At 38.0% G+C, this 20,624-nt stretch overlaps 1 protein-coding gene across 2 annotated transcripts in view; it reads left to right on the top strand.

Annotated features, from left to right (window-relative positions):
* Window positions 1-20,624, top strand: part of LGR5 (leucine rich repeat containing G protein-coupled receptor 5) — a 90,674-nt gene that overhangs the window by 22,582 nt on the left and 47,468 nt on the right. For both annotated transcript variants that reach the window (XM_082784485.1, XM_082784484.1), the window contains exon 2: window positions 13,920-13,991. In XM_082784485.1, coding sequence (XP_082640611.1) covers window positions 13,920-13,991 — 72 coding nt within the window. The remainder of the gene's footprint in view (window positions 1-13,919; window positions 13,992-20,624) is intronic.

Here is a 20,624-nt window from a genome sequence, read left to right as displayed (position 1 = left end):
ATCCCAGTCTCAGAGCTCAATGCAATTGCCTAAACATAGGTAGCTATTGCACTTGAGTTGACTTCATGTATCCTGCCTGGCTTCAGATGTCTTTTCAAAACAGAGGGTCTTGTCATAGGTCATAATGTTATACCTGCCAGGCTCGTGTGGATGTCTCAGGTAACCAAGGATATTTCAGGTGACTCTATAAGCCTATGCTTAGCCAATTAAATTGAGTTTCTCTTATTTAATGTAGCAGTAGGCTGGAGCTTCATTTAGATGTTTTCACATACCTTTCTCTTGCCACTTAAAATACTTCAGGCTATCTGACATGTCCCTCCTGGGATAAATACGAAATGACCTCTACAGGAAGCACACCCCCTAGTGCGGGGAGAGTTGCTTGGAAGCCAGGAAGGATACCTTAACGCATCTCAAGATGTGACCCAGAGATAAAAAATCGGGCCTAGCTTACTTTTAATCAGTGGCATGGTTCCTCTGATTAAAGTACAAAGTCTTTTCAGTTGATAGCAAAAAATGGAGAGGCACATGTCCACAAGAGTTGATTGTAAGATAGACAAAAGCAGCAGATGCAAGGTGTGTCCTTCATGCATAGTTGATGTAATTTTACATACGTAAATACTTGACTAAGATTTTCCCTTTCGACAGTTCCTGTAGGAACGGGTAATCAGTGTGTATCCTTGTGAGGGGTGTCCAATGAATTTCACTGATCCCCAGTTTGGGTGTTCTTGTCATTCACAGTAAATCGTCCACTATGGTGAAAAGGTCTATTTGTTCAGACACTGAGATCTATCTGGATCGGGGAAAAATTGACAGGGATCTGTTTTCCTTTTTGACTAGGATTGCGTCACTGGCACCTCTTCAGATTTTGCCTGGACTCTCCAGTGCATGATCTCATTCTGTTTTTCTTCTTTTCTATGATGCATAAACATTTTGACCTGATTATTTTAACAAGTAATAATAATAATGATGATGATAATGCTTTGTACCATTCAAAATGGTATTACTTATTGGATGCAAAAATGCAAAATGTCAGAAAGGAGGTAACATAGACCTTAATAGGACATAAGAACAGCTTAAATAAAAGTGTGTGTATGAGAGGAGCAGAGGATGTGAGGGCTTAAAGTCTGTTTGGTTTGTTTGGAGAAAGCTAAATCAATATGGTATTACTCTAAAATATGAACATGAGGCATTGTGTAGCATAAATTATTAAACCTCATAAATGTATAATTTTTTTATAAAATACTATGAGGTAAAAATGTTGAACTATGATTATTATGAAGTTCTTATCTTAACTTTTAATATAAAACAAACAAAAAGTCTCCTGACATCTGATTAAGGGAAATTTTAGACTGTTTCATTAGATGAAGCAATCAGGTTGTGCTTTAATCAGTTTCATTGTTGAATTGGAAGAAACATACCGTCCACTCTTAAAATAGTAATGTAATTGTGAAGTTGTCAGTCTGGGGTTCCTATTTGAACTGATTACACTTGATAAAAATAACAAGCCATGACAAATAGAAGGGCTAGGTTTCAGTAATTCACTAAAGAATGTCTCTAGCAAGTCTTTGTGGCAAAATGTCTTGTTTGCAGGACAAATGCAGAGTTGAAATAACAACCCATGAATACCACTGGTGAAATGGCTATGTACACAAGGTGAATGCTAAAGTTTTCCCTTCTGAATGGACCTTTTAATCCAGGCATTATCTAGGCTCTGAAAAAGTCTTCAGTGGCCTTACGTACAGATTAATGGGAAAAGCTGAGACTCGGATTTGGGCTATTTGCAGAAACAGTTTTCAAGATTTACTGATGGTTGACAAATGCCATTTAAGCTTTCAAAGCCATCAATATGCTATTGAAAGGGATTTAGAGGGAAATCCTCCCACTATAGAAGACGAGGACTTTGAAGGATCTCGGTGGAAGCCCTTGGTCTCCCCACCCCTTCAAACCTTTCACTGGCTTCCTTCAGCATATAGAGCCCTGAAACGCGTGGCTATGGGAAAGGGGGGGGAGGTCCCTTTCAAGGGCGTTTGTATATAACCGAATGTGCCAATCTGCTTTTGTTCAGCCATGAGAACTGAATAGAAGTGTTTCCAGAAAAAGTCTCTTGTGCTCATGGTCAGCTTTTCAATAGGCTTTCTGCTAATAGATTTTTAATATGTGAGCTGGAAATGGCGAAATACAAGTTTGAAAATTTTATTGAATTGAAAAATTGCCCAGAAAAGACTCTCTGCCCTATAGCATTTGCTAATGATGCAACCATTTCCTTCTTTAGCACTGGCTTTTAAAGAAAAGTAACCTCATACATTATACATGTGACAAGACAAATCACCTGAGCGTTCACTTTAATTATTTAAAATAATGTCCTGTCTTTTCTTTCTTTTTTTCTTTTTTTTTTTTTTTTCCACAGACATTTTAAAACCTGTTTCTCTGTCCTTTCTTTTCACTGGTTATTTAAAAGCTCATTTTCAAACCACATGCCTTTATTAAAAATGTCCATTATGGGATTATGTTAGAAAAAAATAGACCTTAGACTATCGTGTTTTTGTTAAAGTGGTTTTAATTTAGGATCAGGATGGCTTGAAGTCCTCGTTTTTTTCACATGTTGTGCTGGATCTGTAGGAATCAAGGTGAAAATTGTGAAGATCTTGGTAAAGCTTCAAAAGTAAAAATCTGGCAGAACCCGCCAGAGCCCGCAGCCTTTTAATTGCAGCAATATTAATGCATGTGGAGCCATGCAGTGCCATCTTCTTCAACCTGCTGCAAGTACATGAAAGTGCTGTGATCCAAATTGTTCCAAAGTATTGGTTCATCTTCACCCAGAAAGAACTGTAGCAATACAGATGATTGTGAATAGACCTTCTGCTTTCCTGGTGGAGTCGACTGGAAAGCTGAACCGTATGTGAGGCAAAAATTGAGCAAAGGCTTGCAAGGAGGAGGAAGGGAAAACCAAGAGAACCAGCAAATTGCTTTGGAAAGAGAACACCAGGGATTAAAACACATGTAACCAAACAACTGAAGCAGCCATTACAACCAAACCAGAAAAGAAATAAAGGCTTTAACAGTGAAGAATATGCAAGTCAAATAAACTGAGATAAACCATATCCTTATAATTTTGAACCTCCTCACTTGAAAAAAAAAAAAAAAGTATAGTCATGATTCTGTCTATAGCAAATATGCCACCTTCCTCTCCTCAGTGACCCAAACCAACAGCATTCTGTCTTTAACTCAACAGATTTTAGAAACAATAAAATAAGAGCCATAAAAAAATGGGTAAAAATCCTCCTGGTGAAGCCAGCAGTAGGTATTACATTAACTACTCCAGGCAAAGTGATTTGTTGTTGCATGATTTCCACGAAATACTCTGAAATACTGCCTATTGGGTAAAGCTGGCGTTAGACACTGCGGGCCTGGGACGACGTCCTGCTCCCATGGGAGTCACTGGGAGTTTTGCAGCCAACATCAGTGGAGCCAGGTGTTCACCCCCAGGCGCTGCTCCAGTGCTGACATTGACTTGCTGTGTTAAAAGTTGTAAGACATGTAAATAATAGGACGACTGATTCTTTCCAGCATTTTTATGGCATTTGGAATAGCTAAAGAAAAGAATCTTGGAAAGTTCATTTCATGTGTAAAAAAAAGAGCAGAAGAGACAGGTGCAGTGAAGGGAACACACATTGCATGTGTGCACACAGGTGCAATAGAGTTGGCTCTATTGCCAACTGTTGCTAGTAAACTGTTGCTAGTTTACATTTGTTAAAGTTTTGGTTTGGGTACTGGTGTTTTATAATATCATTCTCTATTTATCTCCAAGAAGACCCAGAACTGGTATTTCAAACCTGAAACTAAGACGTAGCAGCAGATGTGACTGAACAGTACCGATTGATGACTTGCCCTGAAGAGATTTTCTGTTGGTCGTAGTAACAATGACAAGAAGTGGTGGGTCACTGACCTCCAAATGAGGTGGCCAAACAGCAGAATATGTAAACACTGCAGATAAAAGGAAGGAAGCTGGGATCATTTAGTCTAGATTGGAGTCTGCTAGCTCTACTCATACTAAGTGTTAGCCCAGCTGATCTCAGTGGAAATAGTCCTGAAGTATTTTGCCTGCATGTGTTAATTCTGCAGCTATGATTCCATTTTATTGGAAAGGGAAAGAAATTGTCCAAAGACTCTTCCATACAAGAAGGAGCACGGCCCTTTTCCCTGAAGATTGTGCTGGTATAACCACATGAAAAACCCATGCCAGCCCTGTCCGACACATGTGAAGTCTCTACTGGATTTTTCTCCTTGGCATTGTACGTTAGGGCATGCTCAGCCCTGCTCCTTGCCCTGAGTTCCTTAGAGCTAGCCCAGGTAACTCAGTGCTCTGCCGATCTGAAGGGCAGCTGTTAGGTTACAAGCAAACAAAATGTGAGTGGAGCAGGTACACGTAATATCAGTATAGGATTAAGGATTTGTTGTCTCTGTAAATTCAGACTATTTTATAGTAGCCCATGTGAAAGTATCCCACAATGAGGGAATTTTGAACACCTCAGGCAAAAAAAAAGTGACTTGCTGGAGAAATGCAGTGTTTTGAAGTGCATTATCTTTGTAAGAATCAAGCTATAAATAGTTGCTGGCACTTACTATTGCAGAAGTTTTGGTATTCAATCTGTCAGAGAAAAATCTGACAGCTCTGTCATTCCACTGAGCTCCACAGGAGGTGTTGTAAGAGGCTGTCAGCCAGCCAGAAGCTGGCAGATGCAGAGGCCCTATTGTGTTTCAGCAAACAAGGTTTGTTAGACATAAAGGGTAAATGCATGTGTAAAAAAAAATCCACAACTTTGTATATCTGAAGAAGACTGAGGATATTTGCATCCTAGGTATAAGATCACCCTGAACTGCTCTAAGCCAACACGGCCAAATGAAAACAAAACCAAAAATAGGAACAAAAAATAGTTCAGCTTCACCTTCCTTATTTATTTCTCCTCAACACTTTTGCTTGTGGCGGCACAAACAGCAACGCAATCAACCAGCTCAGGAAAGTGATTTGGATTAAATCCAGTTTTTATTTTCCTGCTGGAATTGTTTGAATCCAGATCTGTTGCCAGCCTCGGTCCAACAGCATCCTTAAAAGGAATGGATGGTGCTGGGGTGGGAGGGATCAGGAGCAATTCATTTGGTGGCAAAGTTGGCTGAAACCATGTGTGCTGGTAATATGGCATCCATTGCATTGTCTGTGCAATAAAGATAAGATTCTGTATTATTTCAGCTATGCAACAACACAAATACAGTGAAATAATTCAGAGTAGAGCTCTAGCTGTTTTTATACAGCACAGCATCATTTTCTCTGATGAAATTCAGACTACTCTTAAACAAGACAAGGTACAGCTAAAGTAGAATAAAAACAGAAGTGACAGTGCTGTGTTAAAACAAACCCAATTATATACCACCAGTGAGTAGGAAATGGGAACCATGCAGAACAGGAACAGTGAAGAAGCTAACCAGAGTTTCACTGAAAACTCCTCTGAGATAAGTAACAACCAAAGAGGTGGACTCAGTTTTGCCAATTGAAGTTTTTGCCATTTCTTTCACCAAGCCAGAATTTCACCCAATCTCATGTATGTCTACACATTGTGATGAACCAGCTTAGGAATACCAAGTTTACATCTAAGACAGCTGCTACCTCACATCACACAGAGTAACACTGTGCAGAGACCCTGCACTGTGAAATTAGGACAGTTGTAGCAGTGTCCTGCTCTAGCAGGGATAATTAGCCATTCTGAGAGCACCTAGCGTGGTAACGTAGCTCCCAGCTCTGGACCTAGCTCACTCATCTACACCCAGGGGCTCTCCGCACTGTGCAACATAGCATTTTGTATTTCCTGCTCTAAGTGCAGGTGCACAGATTGCCGGATGCACAGACTTACATCATCACAGTCGGAATGGGCTTGCAGTAGATGCTGTCAAAGCTGTTTACTTTTGAAGTCTTCAAATCTGTGCTATGGAATTGAGCTGAGGCAAATTATGGCCAGCAGAAGTTATTTACAGTGTATCTTGTTATGAATTAAATCAGGCTGATCCTGATTCATTTCCACCCTCAGCAGCCTCATGGAAGTAATATTGGATATTTTGGCAAAAATGGGTATTAAAACTTATTTGTGTATTATATAGTCTCTGCCATGCATCTCCTCCATTTGGGTAGTGAGTCCAGTTGGCTCTGTGGCCCATAATAGTCTAGGAAAAATTTTCTTGATGGCTTTAGACCTTTATTTTGGGTCTTTGTCTATACTCAGGTAGCTTTTGAATTCATTTCTGCCACAGTCCAGGTGTAGTGTGCTAGTAAGCAAACTATTCTGTACTTTATAGAACAACTTAATTGTATTGAGTGATGAAATTATAAACCTAGAAGTAAAAAGAGACTGGGCCTACGTTTTCTAAAATGGATGACTGTGCCACTTCAGCAAAGAAATAAAGGGGGGGGGGGGGATGACACCACAACGTTTTCCTAAATATTTGTCATTTTTGTATCAAATAGTTGTAAGAATAAGCAAAACCTGGAGTTGCAGGAAGTATTCTGAAACTCGGAGACATCAAGATGTTTTTTTCCTAAACTTTGTCACTTCTAACACATAACTTTTCTGAAGTTAACTGCACTGTCCTACATCCAAAGTGAGATAAACAGTACCTGGTAAACAAACAGGTGATGATAAAGAACAGAACAAAGAGTCTAGTAGTCTTCTTCATAAATTGCAATAAAAGCTGATGTGTTTTCTTGTTGTTTATTGTCTTCAGTATTTGAACAAGATAAATGGTGTCTGCAGTTCTCATATAACCTATTTGAATTAGCGCAGCAGAAACAAGTAATAACTCATAAAGCAAAAACACGCTAAGGCAATCTGTGGGCATGGGAGAAAGAGGAATTCCATTCAGGCCTCCTTTAATTGCTCCTGCTAGCTCCTGTGTTATAAAATATTCCTTTAGATATTTAAGCTGTAAATTATGTGAGTTAAGTACAGTAAATGATTGACACGTTGGAATGTTCTTGTAACTTATCCTGGTAATTATTACTTACCAAGCTGAGTCTTCAATGCCAAGTGAACAGCCATGAATCAGCTTTGAAAGTAAATGGATAATTCCATCCAGGGAGCATTGTGAATTTGATATACAAGAAAAACAGAGCACAGGAATCTTTGTACCTAAAATAAAATGTCAGGTACTTGTCAGATTAATTCAGCACTGTGTGTGTTTGATCTGATCTTTGATCTTTACTTTCTTTTTGACCCTAATTGTTTGCTCTGCCCTGCTCCCTCTGCTGGAGTCTTGGATAAACTGAATGGCAAAATTGTTTCCTGAAAAGATTAATCATGCACGTACTGTTTGCTTTACAAATGTTCTGCAGTCTAGATCTAAGCAAGCCTTTGATGGCTGTTTATATGACAGAATTGCCTACCATGTTCAGGAATAATGTGTGCTGTTTAAAATGGCTGTGATAAAGAGCTGCTTCCATAATAAACCAGATTTTGTTCTCCAAGACATTCGAGCGACCCAGTGACAGATATGAGGAAGTTCAAATTTTGACCACAGCATTTTGCTAGATCGTGTTGAATCCAGCAGCGTGGTTTGCCTGGATCCACTATTGAGTGCTCACCCAATGGGTTCCATGTCAATAGGCAACAGCAGAGAAGTGTGGATGAAGACCTCCTGACCTGGCTGGATCACTACAGTTCAAGGCACCAGATCCTTCCAGTAGATAGCTATTTACAATCGCAAATCTTATATCTTCTGTAAGCAAAATGCACTGCTGGAAGTTGCACCACTGGTGTGTGGAAGGAAGGGAAGTGCACGGGGGGCAATAGGGCTACTAGCCCCAAACTAGCATAAAGCTCTTGGAGGGGGGCTGACACACATACTTGCGCTACAGGGTCTGTTCTTATGTGACCACACAACCTCATTTGCTTTTTCCAGGGTGTGTTTTAATACAAAAGTGTTGGGTCTATGGAAAGAGCAAACTTCAAAGTGAAGTCACAAAATTTTTTTGTAAAAACTGAGTGACAAGCAACCTTGTTTTAGCTTTGCATCATCTCCGTATTAATGTATAGAATGAGATCAGTTGCTGATAAGTTGCAATTATGAGTCATACTTCATGGGATAATGACATCTTAAATATTTAACTTTAGCATGGGTCATAATTAATGTGCATACAAAATATGCACATTATTGTCATTTGTTGTCGACTACGAATACACTGATGGGGTGGTTGCCTGCTACATGGGATGTCTGTTACAGCTCTCCCTCTTTACTGCTTCTTCTTTTATACCTACCACTTATTTTTTTCCGGAAAATTTTTCCAAACAAAAAGATTTACTGCTTGAAATGTGAATCACTTAGTGCAAATTCATATCGTAATCATAGTTTTACCATGGAGTCCTTCAAAGAACCACAGGTGGAGCTTGCAGCTAGCTGTGAGAAGACGTGCTGCAAGTTAATCGTCAGGAAGTGCTTCCAATGCTTATTGCTCTGTCCTGTGCTTCTCTGCATGGCTGATATTAAACATGGAAGCACATGTCTACCAATTTGCATATCGATTTTGAAAAATGATATAATCTAGGACTCTTGGAATGAAAATATGCTCCTAGTTGGGTGTAGCAATTTTGTGAGGCTGTTGACAGCTTACGCACCACCATTGGGAACACAGCAGCGTGAATGCTGCGGGGCAGACAGTGGGATCTGAAAGTGGGATCTGATTTGAAAGGGACAAACCATCATCAGAGTTCTTCTATGGTGTATATATAACCTGCTAATGGACTGTGAGCACGTCACTTCACCATTAGGTGTCTTAGTTTCCTTTCTGTGAGACGATGATAGTTACTCTTCTATATATTTATGGAGACCCTTGAATGAAGACGTGCTATAGGAATTTATTTGTAAGAAATAGAAATGACTACTACAGCGTTGGCAAATACATGTAGATTTATCTCCTTTAAGTCACTGCAGCAGATGAAGTTATTTTTAATATCCATAGTGAAGCAATTGCGGTAGTAGATGGCGGGAGCTTAATAGCTAGCACATTCCTCCATGAACCAGGGGAGCTAGTAAAGTGTCCTGCCAACAGTGAGAGTGAGAGTGCTATGTTAGAAAAATAGCAAGGGAACAGCAGTAGCAATTCTCACCCCTTTTCATTATATTGTATTACTACATGTAAGATAATGTCCAGTTTTGCTGTAAATAGATTAAGGAAATGGCCTTAGTGTAGGAGCTGTTCCCAGCTTGTAGGAACGTAGTGCATTCAGTCTGTTGCCAGTGTTTTAATGTTAGTGCTTTATCTTTCAAAGGCTGCCTTAAAAATAATTCTTAATACATCTTGTTGGGACAAGGCAGGCCTAGAAAAAGCATAACTAACGATTCTAGTAGTGAGGCACGATCATTTTCTAAAAGTTAGGTTCCAACTGTTAATTAATACTGGATTATTGTATTAGCCCTGTGATGGTAGAAAAGTTTGTAATATTTAGTATAATAGAAGTATAACCTAGTAATAGATGAACTGTAGGAGCCTTGTATATGTGCCAAGACAGATTTTGTTCTCCTTTAAAGGACATAAGAACAACGTGGAAAACAGATTCCAAGATGAATAGTCACTGAAACATCTTTTGTAATAACAGCTAATAACAGGTTAGTAACTTGGCCTCCAGACTCGTCCATTATATGTTAAGAACTAGTTCACTTAACTTATTTTACTGGCTTTCGGGAACTTATGGTGAACTACTTACCTTTAAGATGGTAACTGGATATTGTTTTCAGTGTGTATGTGCACAGATAACAAAAGTGGAAGTGGGAGAGGAAGACCTGTTGTATTTACCTTTCTAGACTGTTTTGCAAATGCTCGGAATTTTTCTGTATAGTCACCATGAAAAAAGAAAAAGAATAGATGTATGTTGCAGTTTGCAATATTCTCCTTCCTTCAGAAGATAATCTGCCATAGTACTTCACGATTTCATCACAGGTAGGATTCCTTTCTCAAGTCACAGCCTGGTGATTGATTGGCACAGAGTATAATTAAGATACCATTATAGCGAGCCATGTTGCCAATGCAGTCATTGAAGCAGATCTTTTTTATCTTCTGACAAGATAAAAGTATCATTTGCTTGTATGTTGATTTTATGGTCAGCAGTTGGAAACAGGCTGCAGGAATGCTGCTTGGAGAAGAGATGGTGTGTTCATTTGACTATTCAAAATAGCCTATCAGCTTTCCAGCACAGTTCTTCAGCTTGTGGGGAGGTTGATTTTTATACGTGATGATCTGATGTTATTGCTATTTACAATAGGGGCATTTTAAGACCCAGCATGTACTCTTAATGATGCAGGTCTTACTGACATCAGTGGGATTTATGGGTGTTTTAGCGGTGGAATATAGAAAAAGTTGTGTTACATCCTTATTAAAGATTTTTCAGTATTATAATAATTGTAAGTTTTTCATCACTGTAGCCTGTAAGACTCTACTGAGTTGGACAAGAAACAATTGCAGTTTCAGCGGTTTTGATTTTGCTGAGTACACACGCACACGCACAAAAGGAAAACTGGAGAATGGATCTGATATAAAAACCAAGTAGTTCTTCTGGGGATAGTTGAAGACCTTGATTTTAACAATTTTTCAACATTACACTACAAATCCTGATGTGCAAGCCACCTTTCATCCCCTTCTCTTTTTTAGTGCAAGCAAATGACAGATTTTGACAGGCTAGTACTGAAAAGAGAAATCAGAAGACCTGTTTGATGCACTTTTTGGAAATACAGCATTGCAGGTGCAGGACATAAGACGGATCAATCACAGTTGTTACAGTTTTTCATAGTAATAATATATAAGCCTACAATTTACCAGCTTGCTCTTTCTGGCTGTTAGCTGTGCTTGATCTAGCTAATGGACATAAATCTCATCCTAGCTATGTCTTCTTGGCAATAGGGTAAAAAGGCTGGCAAGTTTTGCTAAGAGTCTCCTTCATTTGTCTCTGGAGAACTATGAAGAATTTCTGCTCAGCAGCCCAAACTTTGCAGCATTGCTCACATGAGATTCAGTGGCTGACTGCATTGCATCAACTCTTTTTGTTTGTCTTGCTTCTCTGTACATCACTCCAAAAGTAGCTCTGGGTCATGAGACTTCTCTCCTAAGTCCCTCAGTTCCTTCAGTGAACAAAAATTGGATGAAATGCATCCATGGTGATTCTGACCCAGAATAGTATTCTGAACCTAAGAACGATAAGTGCAGACGAACTGCTTTGCAAGATATGTAAGGTTTTTAGAAGAAAGAGTTATCTAATCAGCCAGTTGGTACAGCTGGGAAAAGGAAAGATTTTTGATTTTTGTGTCTGAAAGTTTCTCGTTTTTTCCAGATGTATCTGTTAGCCTAATCAAAAGATATTACTTCTCCCTACAGCAGTCTTCCTTAGATTCTTAAATCACAACAACACATTGCCAACATAGACTGCAGTAGTCAGTATATTAGTTACCAGTGTGTTAAAAACTAGTTTGGAAAGATGTTACTGAACAAATCTGGAAGTAATTTCTGTTTATGAGAAAGTTGTTAAAAATAAAAACAATATGTATAGGTAACATACAGATGTCTTGTTCCACAAGAATACCATTGTATTTTATGTTTCAAGAAAAGAATAATTTGGGAAAAAGGAAAAAAAAAAAAAAAAAAAAAAAAAAAAGGAACCTATTTAGCAAAGCGGGATTATTTAACTAACGGGTTTTAAAAGAGCTAGCAACTACTGCAGTGTAGACTGGGAACAAGAAAAGGTTGTCTTCTGTCATATGATGAAGAACACATACTTCATCATATAAGTGGAATCTGAAAAGGAGACTAGGACACTGGAATTCACTGCTGGTAAATCCACCTCCTCATCAAAAGAAGTATTTAAGAAAAACATTTATTGTTGATTTTCTCATTGTGCATCAAAGCATGTAATCAAAGTGGCCTTCTCTTCTTCTGATCATCTTAAGATAATAGAGGGAGCGTGGTCTATAGATCGCTTATCACGGGTATCATCGGATATGGGTCAGGAGCTGGGAGACTTGGATATCAGAAAAGTCCTGTCTACTACTAGTGGGAATTAATATACTATAAAAACAGGCTTCAGTTATTCCTGGTCAGACAGAGCACTGATTAATGCTGTTTTTACAGAGTGCTCTAAATACATGTCTATTTGAAGAAGTATCACTCCCACTTTCAAACAACTCTGGCTTTTTAAGCTTAAAATGTGATTTAATGTGTTTGCAAAAACCCATTAAGATATATGTTGAAAATTTCACAATCAAAACAATGTTAAAATATCATTTTTATCTTCATATTCAGTAGTATATGATTCACTACCTGGGTGAGTTTTTATCTTGCCAAGTAAATCCATGTATTTGTTCCTTTGCCAGAATAAATCCTTTGAGCCTTTATCAAAGTGAAAGGGTAATAACCTGCTAAGCTGTATGAAAGAATTAGGTGATAAAGTATTACAGTAAAGAATGAATTTAATAAGTTCACAGTTCTGAAATTATACCTTGATTCTGAAGTGGATGCAGAGACCTTACCCAATAGTGATTTGATAATTGTCGTGAAGTATTAACACATTTCTTTTATTTCAAAATCTCTACGTGAAGTATGTTTTTAAATTGCACATTTTAAAATCCAGCAAAAGATCAAACATCAAAATTAACAATGCTGACTAAAAACATTTATTCTGTAATGTGAAACAGACTGTGAGTAATAAAAACTGGATGGAATAGGAATAGGACCCCTACCCACCAAAGTATAGATAACTTCTTTACCTTGTGAGCTCTCAACAGCTGGAAAAAATAAAGTTATCCAGCTACTACCCGAAGTCGCTAGAATCTATACATGCTGCTACAAATACATATATTTGAGTAGATTGTTTTAAATGATCACATAACATTTGCATAAAATATGAAGTTCTCTAATATTTTTAACAGCGTCTACAATAATTTTGACATAGTTATGTAAGTCGTATCTTCCAGGTAGAATTTTGTTATGCAGCCTGTTTACAGTTTTTATTCTTAATGCAAGTCAATTGTAATGATAGTATGGGGCTTGGAGAAGACAATGGAAAACAATGAAGAAACACCTTAGGAATAAAAAGGTATTATATGAAATTTAGTCTAAGATGTAGCCTGAATGAGCTCTGACAGAGCTGCTATGGCTGGTTGTTTCCTGTGCCAGGAACTACCGTGGAACCCCACCAGGAAGTGTGCTACAGAGCAGGATCACATTACACCCTTGTTTTATGGTTCATTTCACTTATTTAATGCAATTTGAGAACCTGCAAAAAAAAAGAGCACTCTAGAAAGGGGATGTTTATTATTTGAAAATACATCCTTTCTTTGGCTCAAGTGAGTTGGGTTTTGGGGACATCTAAGGTACCTAATGTAACACAAGAAAAACCAACAGAACCAGTAGGTTGTGCAGCAAAAGCAAATTTTTTTCCATATTCATTAAATGTAAAGAATTGTGCAGGTAGTTTGTATCTGTGCACTTTTGCTTGTCTACTTTAGTATACCAACAGTGTGCTACAATGCAATAACAACGAAAACCATAGTAGTTTTCCTTTACTGCTCCAAATAAATTTTAGTACAGTACAGCAGTTTATTAAAATTATGTAGGCTAACAGGGCTGTTTAGTATTCCAGCTTGATTTATAGAGCATGATAAAACATTCCAAAGTCTTTGGAAACAAGAAACATGCTATAGCCTGTGTTGGTTTGACAAAGCTATTTTCATAGGAAAGTAGAATGTTTAAAGTGCTAACTAGATAATGATTCATCAATCCTGGCAGAGGAACTAATTTTTGTTAACGTAGTACTTAAAAATGTGTGGAATGAACAGCTGGATACCACAGTTGTGGCATGCCATACTAAGTCTCTGTCTGTTTTCCCCTACAGTGATCTCAGTATGAACAACATTACTAAGCTGCCCTCAAACCCCGTGCACAATCTCCGCTTCCTGGAAGAGCTGTAAGTATCATTGTATCCTTGATGGGCATAGTCAGCACTAGACACATTCCTGTGTTTGTCTCTCATACTTACTGTGGGAACCAGATAAAACGGCGCAGGAAAGCTGTCAGCCTGACACTTTTGGCACATGCGGAAACACTTAGTTGAAAAAAACGATTGCTTGTGATTCTGGAAATGAACTTATAAAAGAGTTACCAAGAGGCTACAACTTCTCTAGGCAGGACAGAGCCAAACAAATTAAAATTTTTAAAAAAAGGACTGCTTAAAAGAACTGGATTGCTTTTTGGAAATAGCTAAGCAGCAGGATATTAAAAGTTTGAATACTGGCTCATGTTTATTAAAATCGCAAGTAAAGCAATAATCAAAACCAAAACCTGCTGCCTCATTCTGCCTGTGTCAAGGACAATTGAGTCCACATTTCGTAGTATCAATGCTTCTTGTCCTAATTACTTTTAATTACAGTTTCCTTACTCTTAAATTTAGCATCCCTGAAGGCTGACTGTAAAACGCAGAATCCTTCAAAAAGCTTAGTTACGCTATCTACTACATTCACCGAGGGGAAAAACTGTGCTGCAAAGACTAGCTGATCAAGCACAACATCAAAAGAGGAATGCTGTTTTGAAGTGATGGTGACTAACCAAAAGTGAAAAGTATTGTGCTTTCATGAGACCTGGATTTAGCAGTGACCCTAGTTACAATGACCCAAGCTTAAAAGAAAATTTAGGTTCCTGAGGAGTGGTTGAGACTCTAAATGATGCACCACAGCTCTTGTGGGAAAAAAAAACTAGCACCTGCATTTGCATGAGTACCTCTAAAAGTTGATTAAAGGAACTGTGTAAGCATCTAGCCTATTATGAAACATGCTTTATAAGCTTTTAAAAGTGAAAGCCTTCTTTTCTCTAGCAAGTTTAGCTGCTAGCACACCATAAACTCCACATAAGATATGCAAAGTCATGATTCTGCCATTCTTGCAAAGAGTCTGTTCTAAGTTATGGAATGTGCATGGTCCTCTGCAATTTAAATGTCCTTTAGGTGGCTATTGCACTGATGACTTTTGGTGTCCTTGCTAACAGTCATTTGAATTTTTCTACCTGGTCTCTCCAACTGGCATATATGAGGAAAAAGAAAGAAATTAAAACCATTTTGGTGATACTGAGATTGAACAACACCTTATTTGCAAGCAGGTTTTTCTTTTCTGTTTTCTTTTCTTTTTTTCACCTTTTATATTCTTGACTGTCTTATATCTATGAATGGCAGCATTCACATTTACAAAGCATTATTTCTTTTAATTCTGTCTTGTCCTTTGCGTATTTCCTGATGATGATCCAAATAGCAAGACTTACATCACTGTTTGAGAGACTGTTCAGCAGTCTATGTCATGTTTCTGGTCAATAACTCTAAAACTCTACTGGGTATACATTTTCCACCTTAAACATTAAACCACTATCCCTCTCTTCCAAATTCTGTACTTTCATTTTTTCACCACTGATAGTACAAGGAAAATATTTCATTGCTGTGTTTTGCCATAGATGCCCACTGTCAGCTCCTCCATTTGTTTCACACGAGTTAATCATTCTGATGCTGTTTTGTGACAGCCTTCCTGTTCGTATTCACTTTCCAAATAACCATAGAAAGGTGAAGCCTTTGAAGATGTGAGGTAACTGATTACCGGTTCTTAAGGCAAATTCAAACCCAATGTGCTGAGAGCGTCTGTGGTGTTCAGAGCCACATAATACAATTCAGTCTAGTATTACTCAGAAAAAAAGTATAGACAATAGAAAGGGAATTGGATATTCCGTTTTGAAGTAAGGAGTAACAACCGCTGTAGTTCCCATGCTCCTTTCATACTCATTTTTGAGCAGTGACCATATGTATTAAAATTATTTTGCTCATCCAGGCATTACTACATGATTTTTATTCCCAGCTTACCTGGAATTTCTGTCTTGTTAATGTTACTCAGCTACATAAATGGGACAACTGTAAAACCTAACTTGGTCTGTAATACAGACATTGTAAAATAAGATTTTACAAGATCTTTAGACCAAAGTGATGTCTCCGTGAGGTTAAAATGCGTCTCAGAAATGGCCACCCACTCTTTGAAATACAAAAATAGCAGGAGCTTAAAAATGCATTTTCTAGGGCTTTTTAATGTTGAAAAATGTGTTAGTAATCCCTTTATTAGAAGCCTAGTTCAAAAATTTGATAAAGGCAAGCAACTGATCCACTGAGATTGAGCATAGATATTATGTCCTGGATCTGTGGTTTGGCAATACTTACAGGTCATTAACCAAAAAGAGCTGAGATTTTATTAAGAGAGTCAAAGTAATTTTTTTGACTCCAAAGCAGGGATGTATAAGCCAGGTCTGTTGAGCTAATTCTGACCGTCTAGGCTGACTCTGATCCACTCTTCCAGCCAAGGTTAGACACCTCTGCAAGCAGCATTCTTGCAGTTGTGATCATGCCTGGTATTTATTGATCATATACATATTGAAACTATGCTGTATTTTTGAGGTGCCTCTTCCTCCTAAAATCTTGGAAAACATCGTGTTACTTTGAAAACTGAACTGTTCTAGCCCCTAAAAAGTTTAGTTTTGAGCAAGATCTTCTGTTTATGAAAATGATGGACCTTTCAGGCCTTTCAGGACCATCATTTTTTCTTAAAATGCATATGATAGAACTCCCACCAAGAAAAAAAATATGCTTCAGCTTCTTGATTATCAGCAAGTTGCTTTGCATGGACTTGTACACCATTAAGTAAAATTCTTCATTATAAATTCAGAATAACAGCAGATATTTATCAGTATGACTGAGCCCACGACTCAATTCTGTGTGTTTTTCTAGATGTATGTCATTCTACATCGTGTTTAGTATGACTGTATTAATAGAGCAATAAGTTAGAGTATTGCATTAAAACAAAACAAAACAAAACAAAACTTTTTAGAAAATGTAAAGAATTACCTAGGCTAGGGCTCTTAAGAGTTTAACAGACAACTCCCTCTGAATGTAGACATATCATTTTGGGATTACTAACACTTCAAAGCAGTGCCTGAAACTGTTTTATTTTATAAATTAATATCTCTGTGAAGAGCGAGGAAGAAAGCCAATAATCATTTAAAACTATTTGAAATAGACTTAACTACAAATATCTCCAACTAGAATTATCTTCACCTATAAGTATAAATACATGTATTCCTATATAATAATATAAATATATGTGCATACACACATATATACAAAGCTTTTATTTCAATTCTAAACACAGGAACACTCCATAGATGAGCCAAACTCCAAGTAATTTTTAGGTCATTGCTGTTTTTCAACAAATTAAATATTTTAACAAAGAAAGGAACAAAACCAGGATTGTTTTATTGCATTTATTTTACCTACAGAGTAAGACCATTTAACAAAATCAAGTGAGAAAGTCATCTTAAATTAATTGTAACCTACATATAGATACAGTAAAGCTTACCAAAACACATTATTTCTTTAAAAAAAAAAAAAAAAAAAAAAAACTTGGAGAGAATTACATATATGTCCACAGTTTTTCACATTGCCCACAATATTATTACATCAGTTACTCAAGCAGAAGTACCTTTAAAATGGATCTTATTAAAATACTGAAGTGCAGAATTATAGATACAATGCAAAACAGACATATTTTGATATTTTGCAACCCTCACCATCATTTCTGTGGAAATCCCTCCATGTTGTGGTCAAGCAGCCACTGTATATATGAAAATGATGTCCTAAATAACCAGGCATAGTTCATTAACATCTGTTCTTATTTATTGTTTTCCTTTTGCTTCTCTGTCTGTTTGCTCTCTCTTCCTACAAAAAGGTTTTCAAAACTGCTGGTGGGAATTAGGTGTTCTTTTCCCCACTGCCTTGGAGTGGTGGGATTGAGCTCTCTAGTCATTTGTGTCTTTGAAAACTGAGACCATTAGCTTCTGGGGTCGTATACCATATTTATTTTCATGCTGATACAGACTCATTATGGCTAGCACTGAAAAATCGTTCTGCTCTTCTTACTATTATGGAACTTGGTAGTAAATATAAGTGCTGCAGCCATAGTCCAAAACGTTTTGGAGAAAGTGGGGGAATGTTAATTTACTTGAACATACTTTGGACAAGATGCTTAAATAACAAAGTCTTTCCCAAAGAATAATCTGCTTAGACTTAGAAACCTCCAAGGCAAAAAAGTAAAAATACCTGCAATGGACATGCACATCAGAAGTAAAAATATGGTATCAGCTAGTGCCTTAAACTGTCCACACACATCCTTCCGATGTCACTTAAATATTAGTTTAATGGGTTTTGCACAGCAGGTTTTACGGGAGCTGTTCCTGGTGGAAATTGGCTTGTGCCATCTCCATCAGTGAATGTCTCCAGAACAGTCACTGCTAAAAGACTTACAATCCCTTAGGTAATTCAGGTGCTACGCGATAGCTGGCACATAAGTTGTGTATTTAATTTCTTCCCTTCGTACCCACATATCACATGTAGAGGTGATCTGTTCAGAACACGCCGCTGTGCTCAATACGCAGTGTTTATCGGTGAGCTGTATCTGTCACCAGCCAGGCAAGCAGCCAGGGGCACATCGTAAATTCCACTGCTGTAGGACAGACTTTGGTGATAACTCAGGACTGGGGCTCCACAGTTTTGCATTGAGACAGACAGGGAGGCACTGAAAGCCCTGACAGAGGGAAGTGCACCAGTCTTTTTGAAATTAACCATACACCAGTAAAAACTGTGAGAAGGTATTTATCCAATTAATCAATCGGAAGCAACTACAGTATTCTCCCCTGTTTTTTACGTACACATTTATTTTGATTTGCTTAAAAAGAGCAAAGCTGGGCAGGGAAGATTCCTGCTGCACAAGATGACAGCTTTGGGCATTTGCGTTCACCAAAAAGGGCCCCAATGGTTCTGGAGCTGCCACTGCCTCTGTCGCGGTCCCTTTGATGCCACCAAGCTGAGGAATAACAAAGAGCTTTGCTTTGTGGCTGTGTCCCCTCTCCAGACTGCCCTTTCTCTGTGTTATCCATAATGACAAGATGAGTAACAAAAAGAAGACAAACAATGCGGAAAATGCATTACTAAATGAGAGCAGCTTGCACTGCTTGTAGAACAGTGTGCTGACAAACAATTACTCTTGCAATGTTAACGCAAGTTGCAGGGAGCAGCCTTGACACCGCTGTGTATCTGGGGTGTAAAGGGGCAGAAGGGGTGAGGATGAGGAGAACAAGATAAAAGAGAAGTGAAAATAGTAGGATACACATGCAAGTAAGAGCAATGAATCCTCTATGTCGATATCCAAGAAGCCTTGTCAATAATGCTGCATTGCTCTTACTGAATGCACATTAAGTATATTTTCAGCTTGTAACTTTTAAGTTCTTTCTGGAACTTGTAATTTATTATCCAGCACTATTCATTAGGAACTAGTTGACACTATCAAATAAATACACAGGAAGAGCTTTTCGTGTTTCGCGATCAATACAGATAGTGAAATTATACTTAATTAACTTAAGTGAAACTATGCTTTATTAAATGTGCTATGTATCTGTAGATCCTCAGGCAGGATTTTAATTTAAGTCTTCCATGTTGTGCATGTACTGCAGTAGCAAATATGCAGAAATAATCTTTTGTCAGTGATTCAACCTGTTTGTAGGCTGCTTGATTTCAGAGCAGTGATTGGTGCTGATACCTATACTGTTCATTTTTTCACTTAGTATTACAGATACTGAGTTCAGTCAATATTACATCTGTATCTAATAAGTTCACAAGCACAGTTCTTATCTCTAAGTTGTTGGTAGGTTTTGTTTTGTTTTGTTTTGTTTTTAATTTCCAAACAGGGCTAGCAGTAATTTCTCCAGTAGTTTTTTGGTATTACTTAATTGCTTGAAAGACCCAAACTAGGAAATGTAATGTATCTGACCTACCATTTGTTGCTCCATCTTGTTGTAACACTTAAAGTATTATAACAAATTGAAGATTATTCTGGGACAAGTGATTTGGTGACAGCATTCTTCAAACGTGGTGGTAAAGTTCACTCTTTTATTGCTGGTATCTTTGGAATCCGCTCCTGGGAATTGACATGGGATTTCCTGGCTGATGTTGGAGTATTTCCTAACAACTCACCATGCCACAAGTCAGAGGGCAGGTACCCAGCCGCCTGTGTAGCAAAAGGCCACTCACTGTTAGAGCCCTGTGGAAGGGAGCTGGCTGCTGCTGCACTGAGAGCAAAGCAGTTTGTTCTCAGCACTGGCCTTGGACACCTTCATGAAAGGAGAGATCAGCTATCCTTAGCAGTTGCTGGAACACACTGTTGGATCATGCCAGGTGCAGAAAGAGGCTCTCCCTTTTATAAGTGGAGAAAAAAATAGTATGTTTTAGACCACATCCTTAACTGACAAAAATCTGAGATCTCTTTTATCAAAGCCAGTTCAAGATCAAATACACACTGATTTCATTCCAACTGCTTGAGGTCAGTTGGAGTTGTTCCAGTTTACACCCTCTGAGAATTTGGCACATGCATTTTAAAAGGCAATTAGGCCCTAAAGCAAGAGCAAACTGTGTTATATTTGAATTTCCTACTAAACTGTAAGTAGCAATAAGCATAATATACAGCACAAT

Source organism: Aythya marila (assembly GCF_965140915.1).
Source record: "Aythya marila genome assembly, chromosome: 1".
Classification (NCBI taxonomy): domain Eukaryota; kingdom Metazoa; phylum Chordata; class Aves; order Anseriformes; family Anatidae; genus Aythya; species Aythya marila.
The sequence above is the reverse complement of the archived record's forward strand: the minus strand, read 5'-3'. Positions and strand labels throughout refer to the sequence as shown.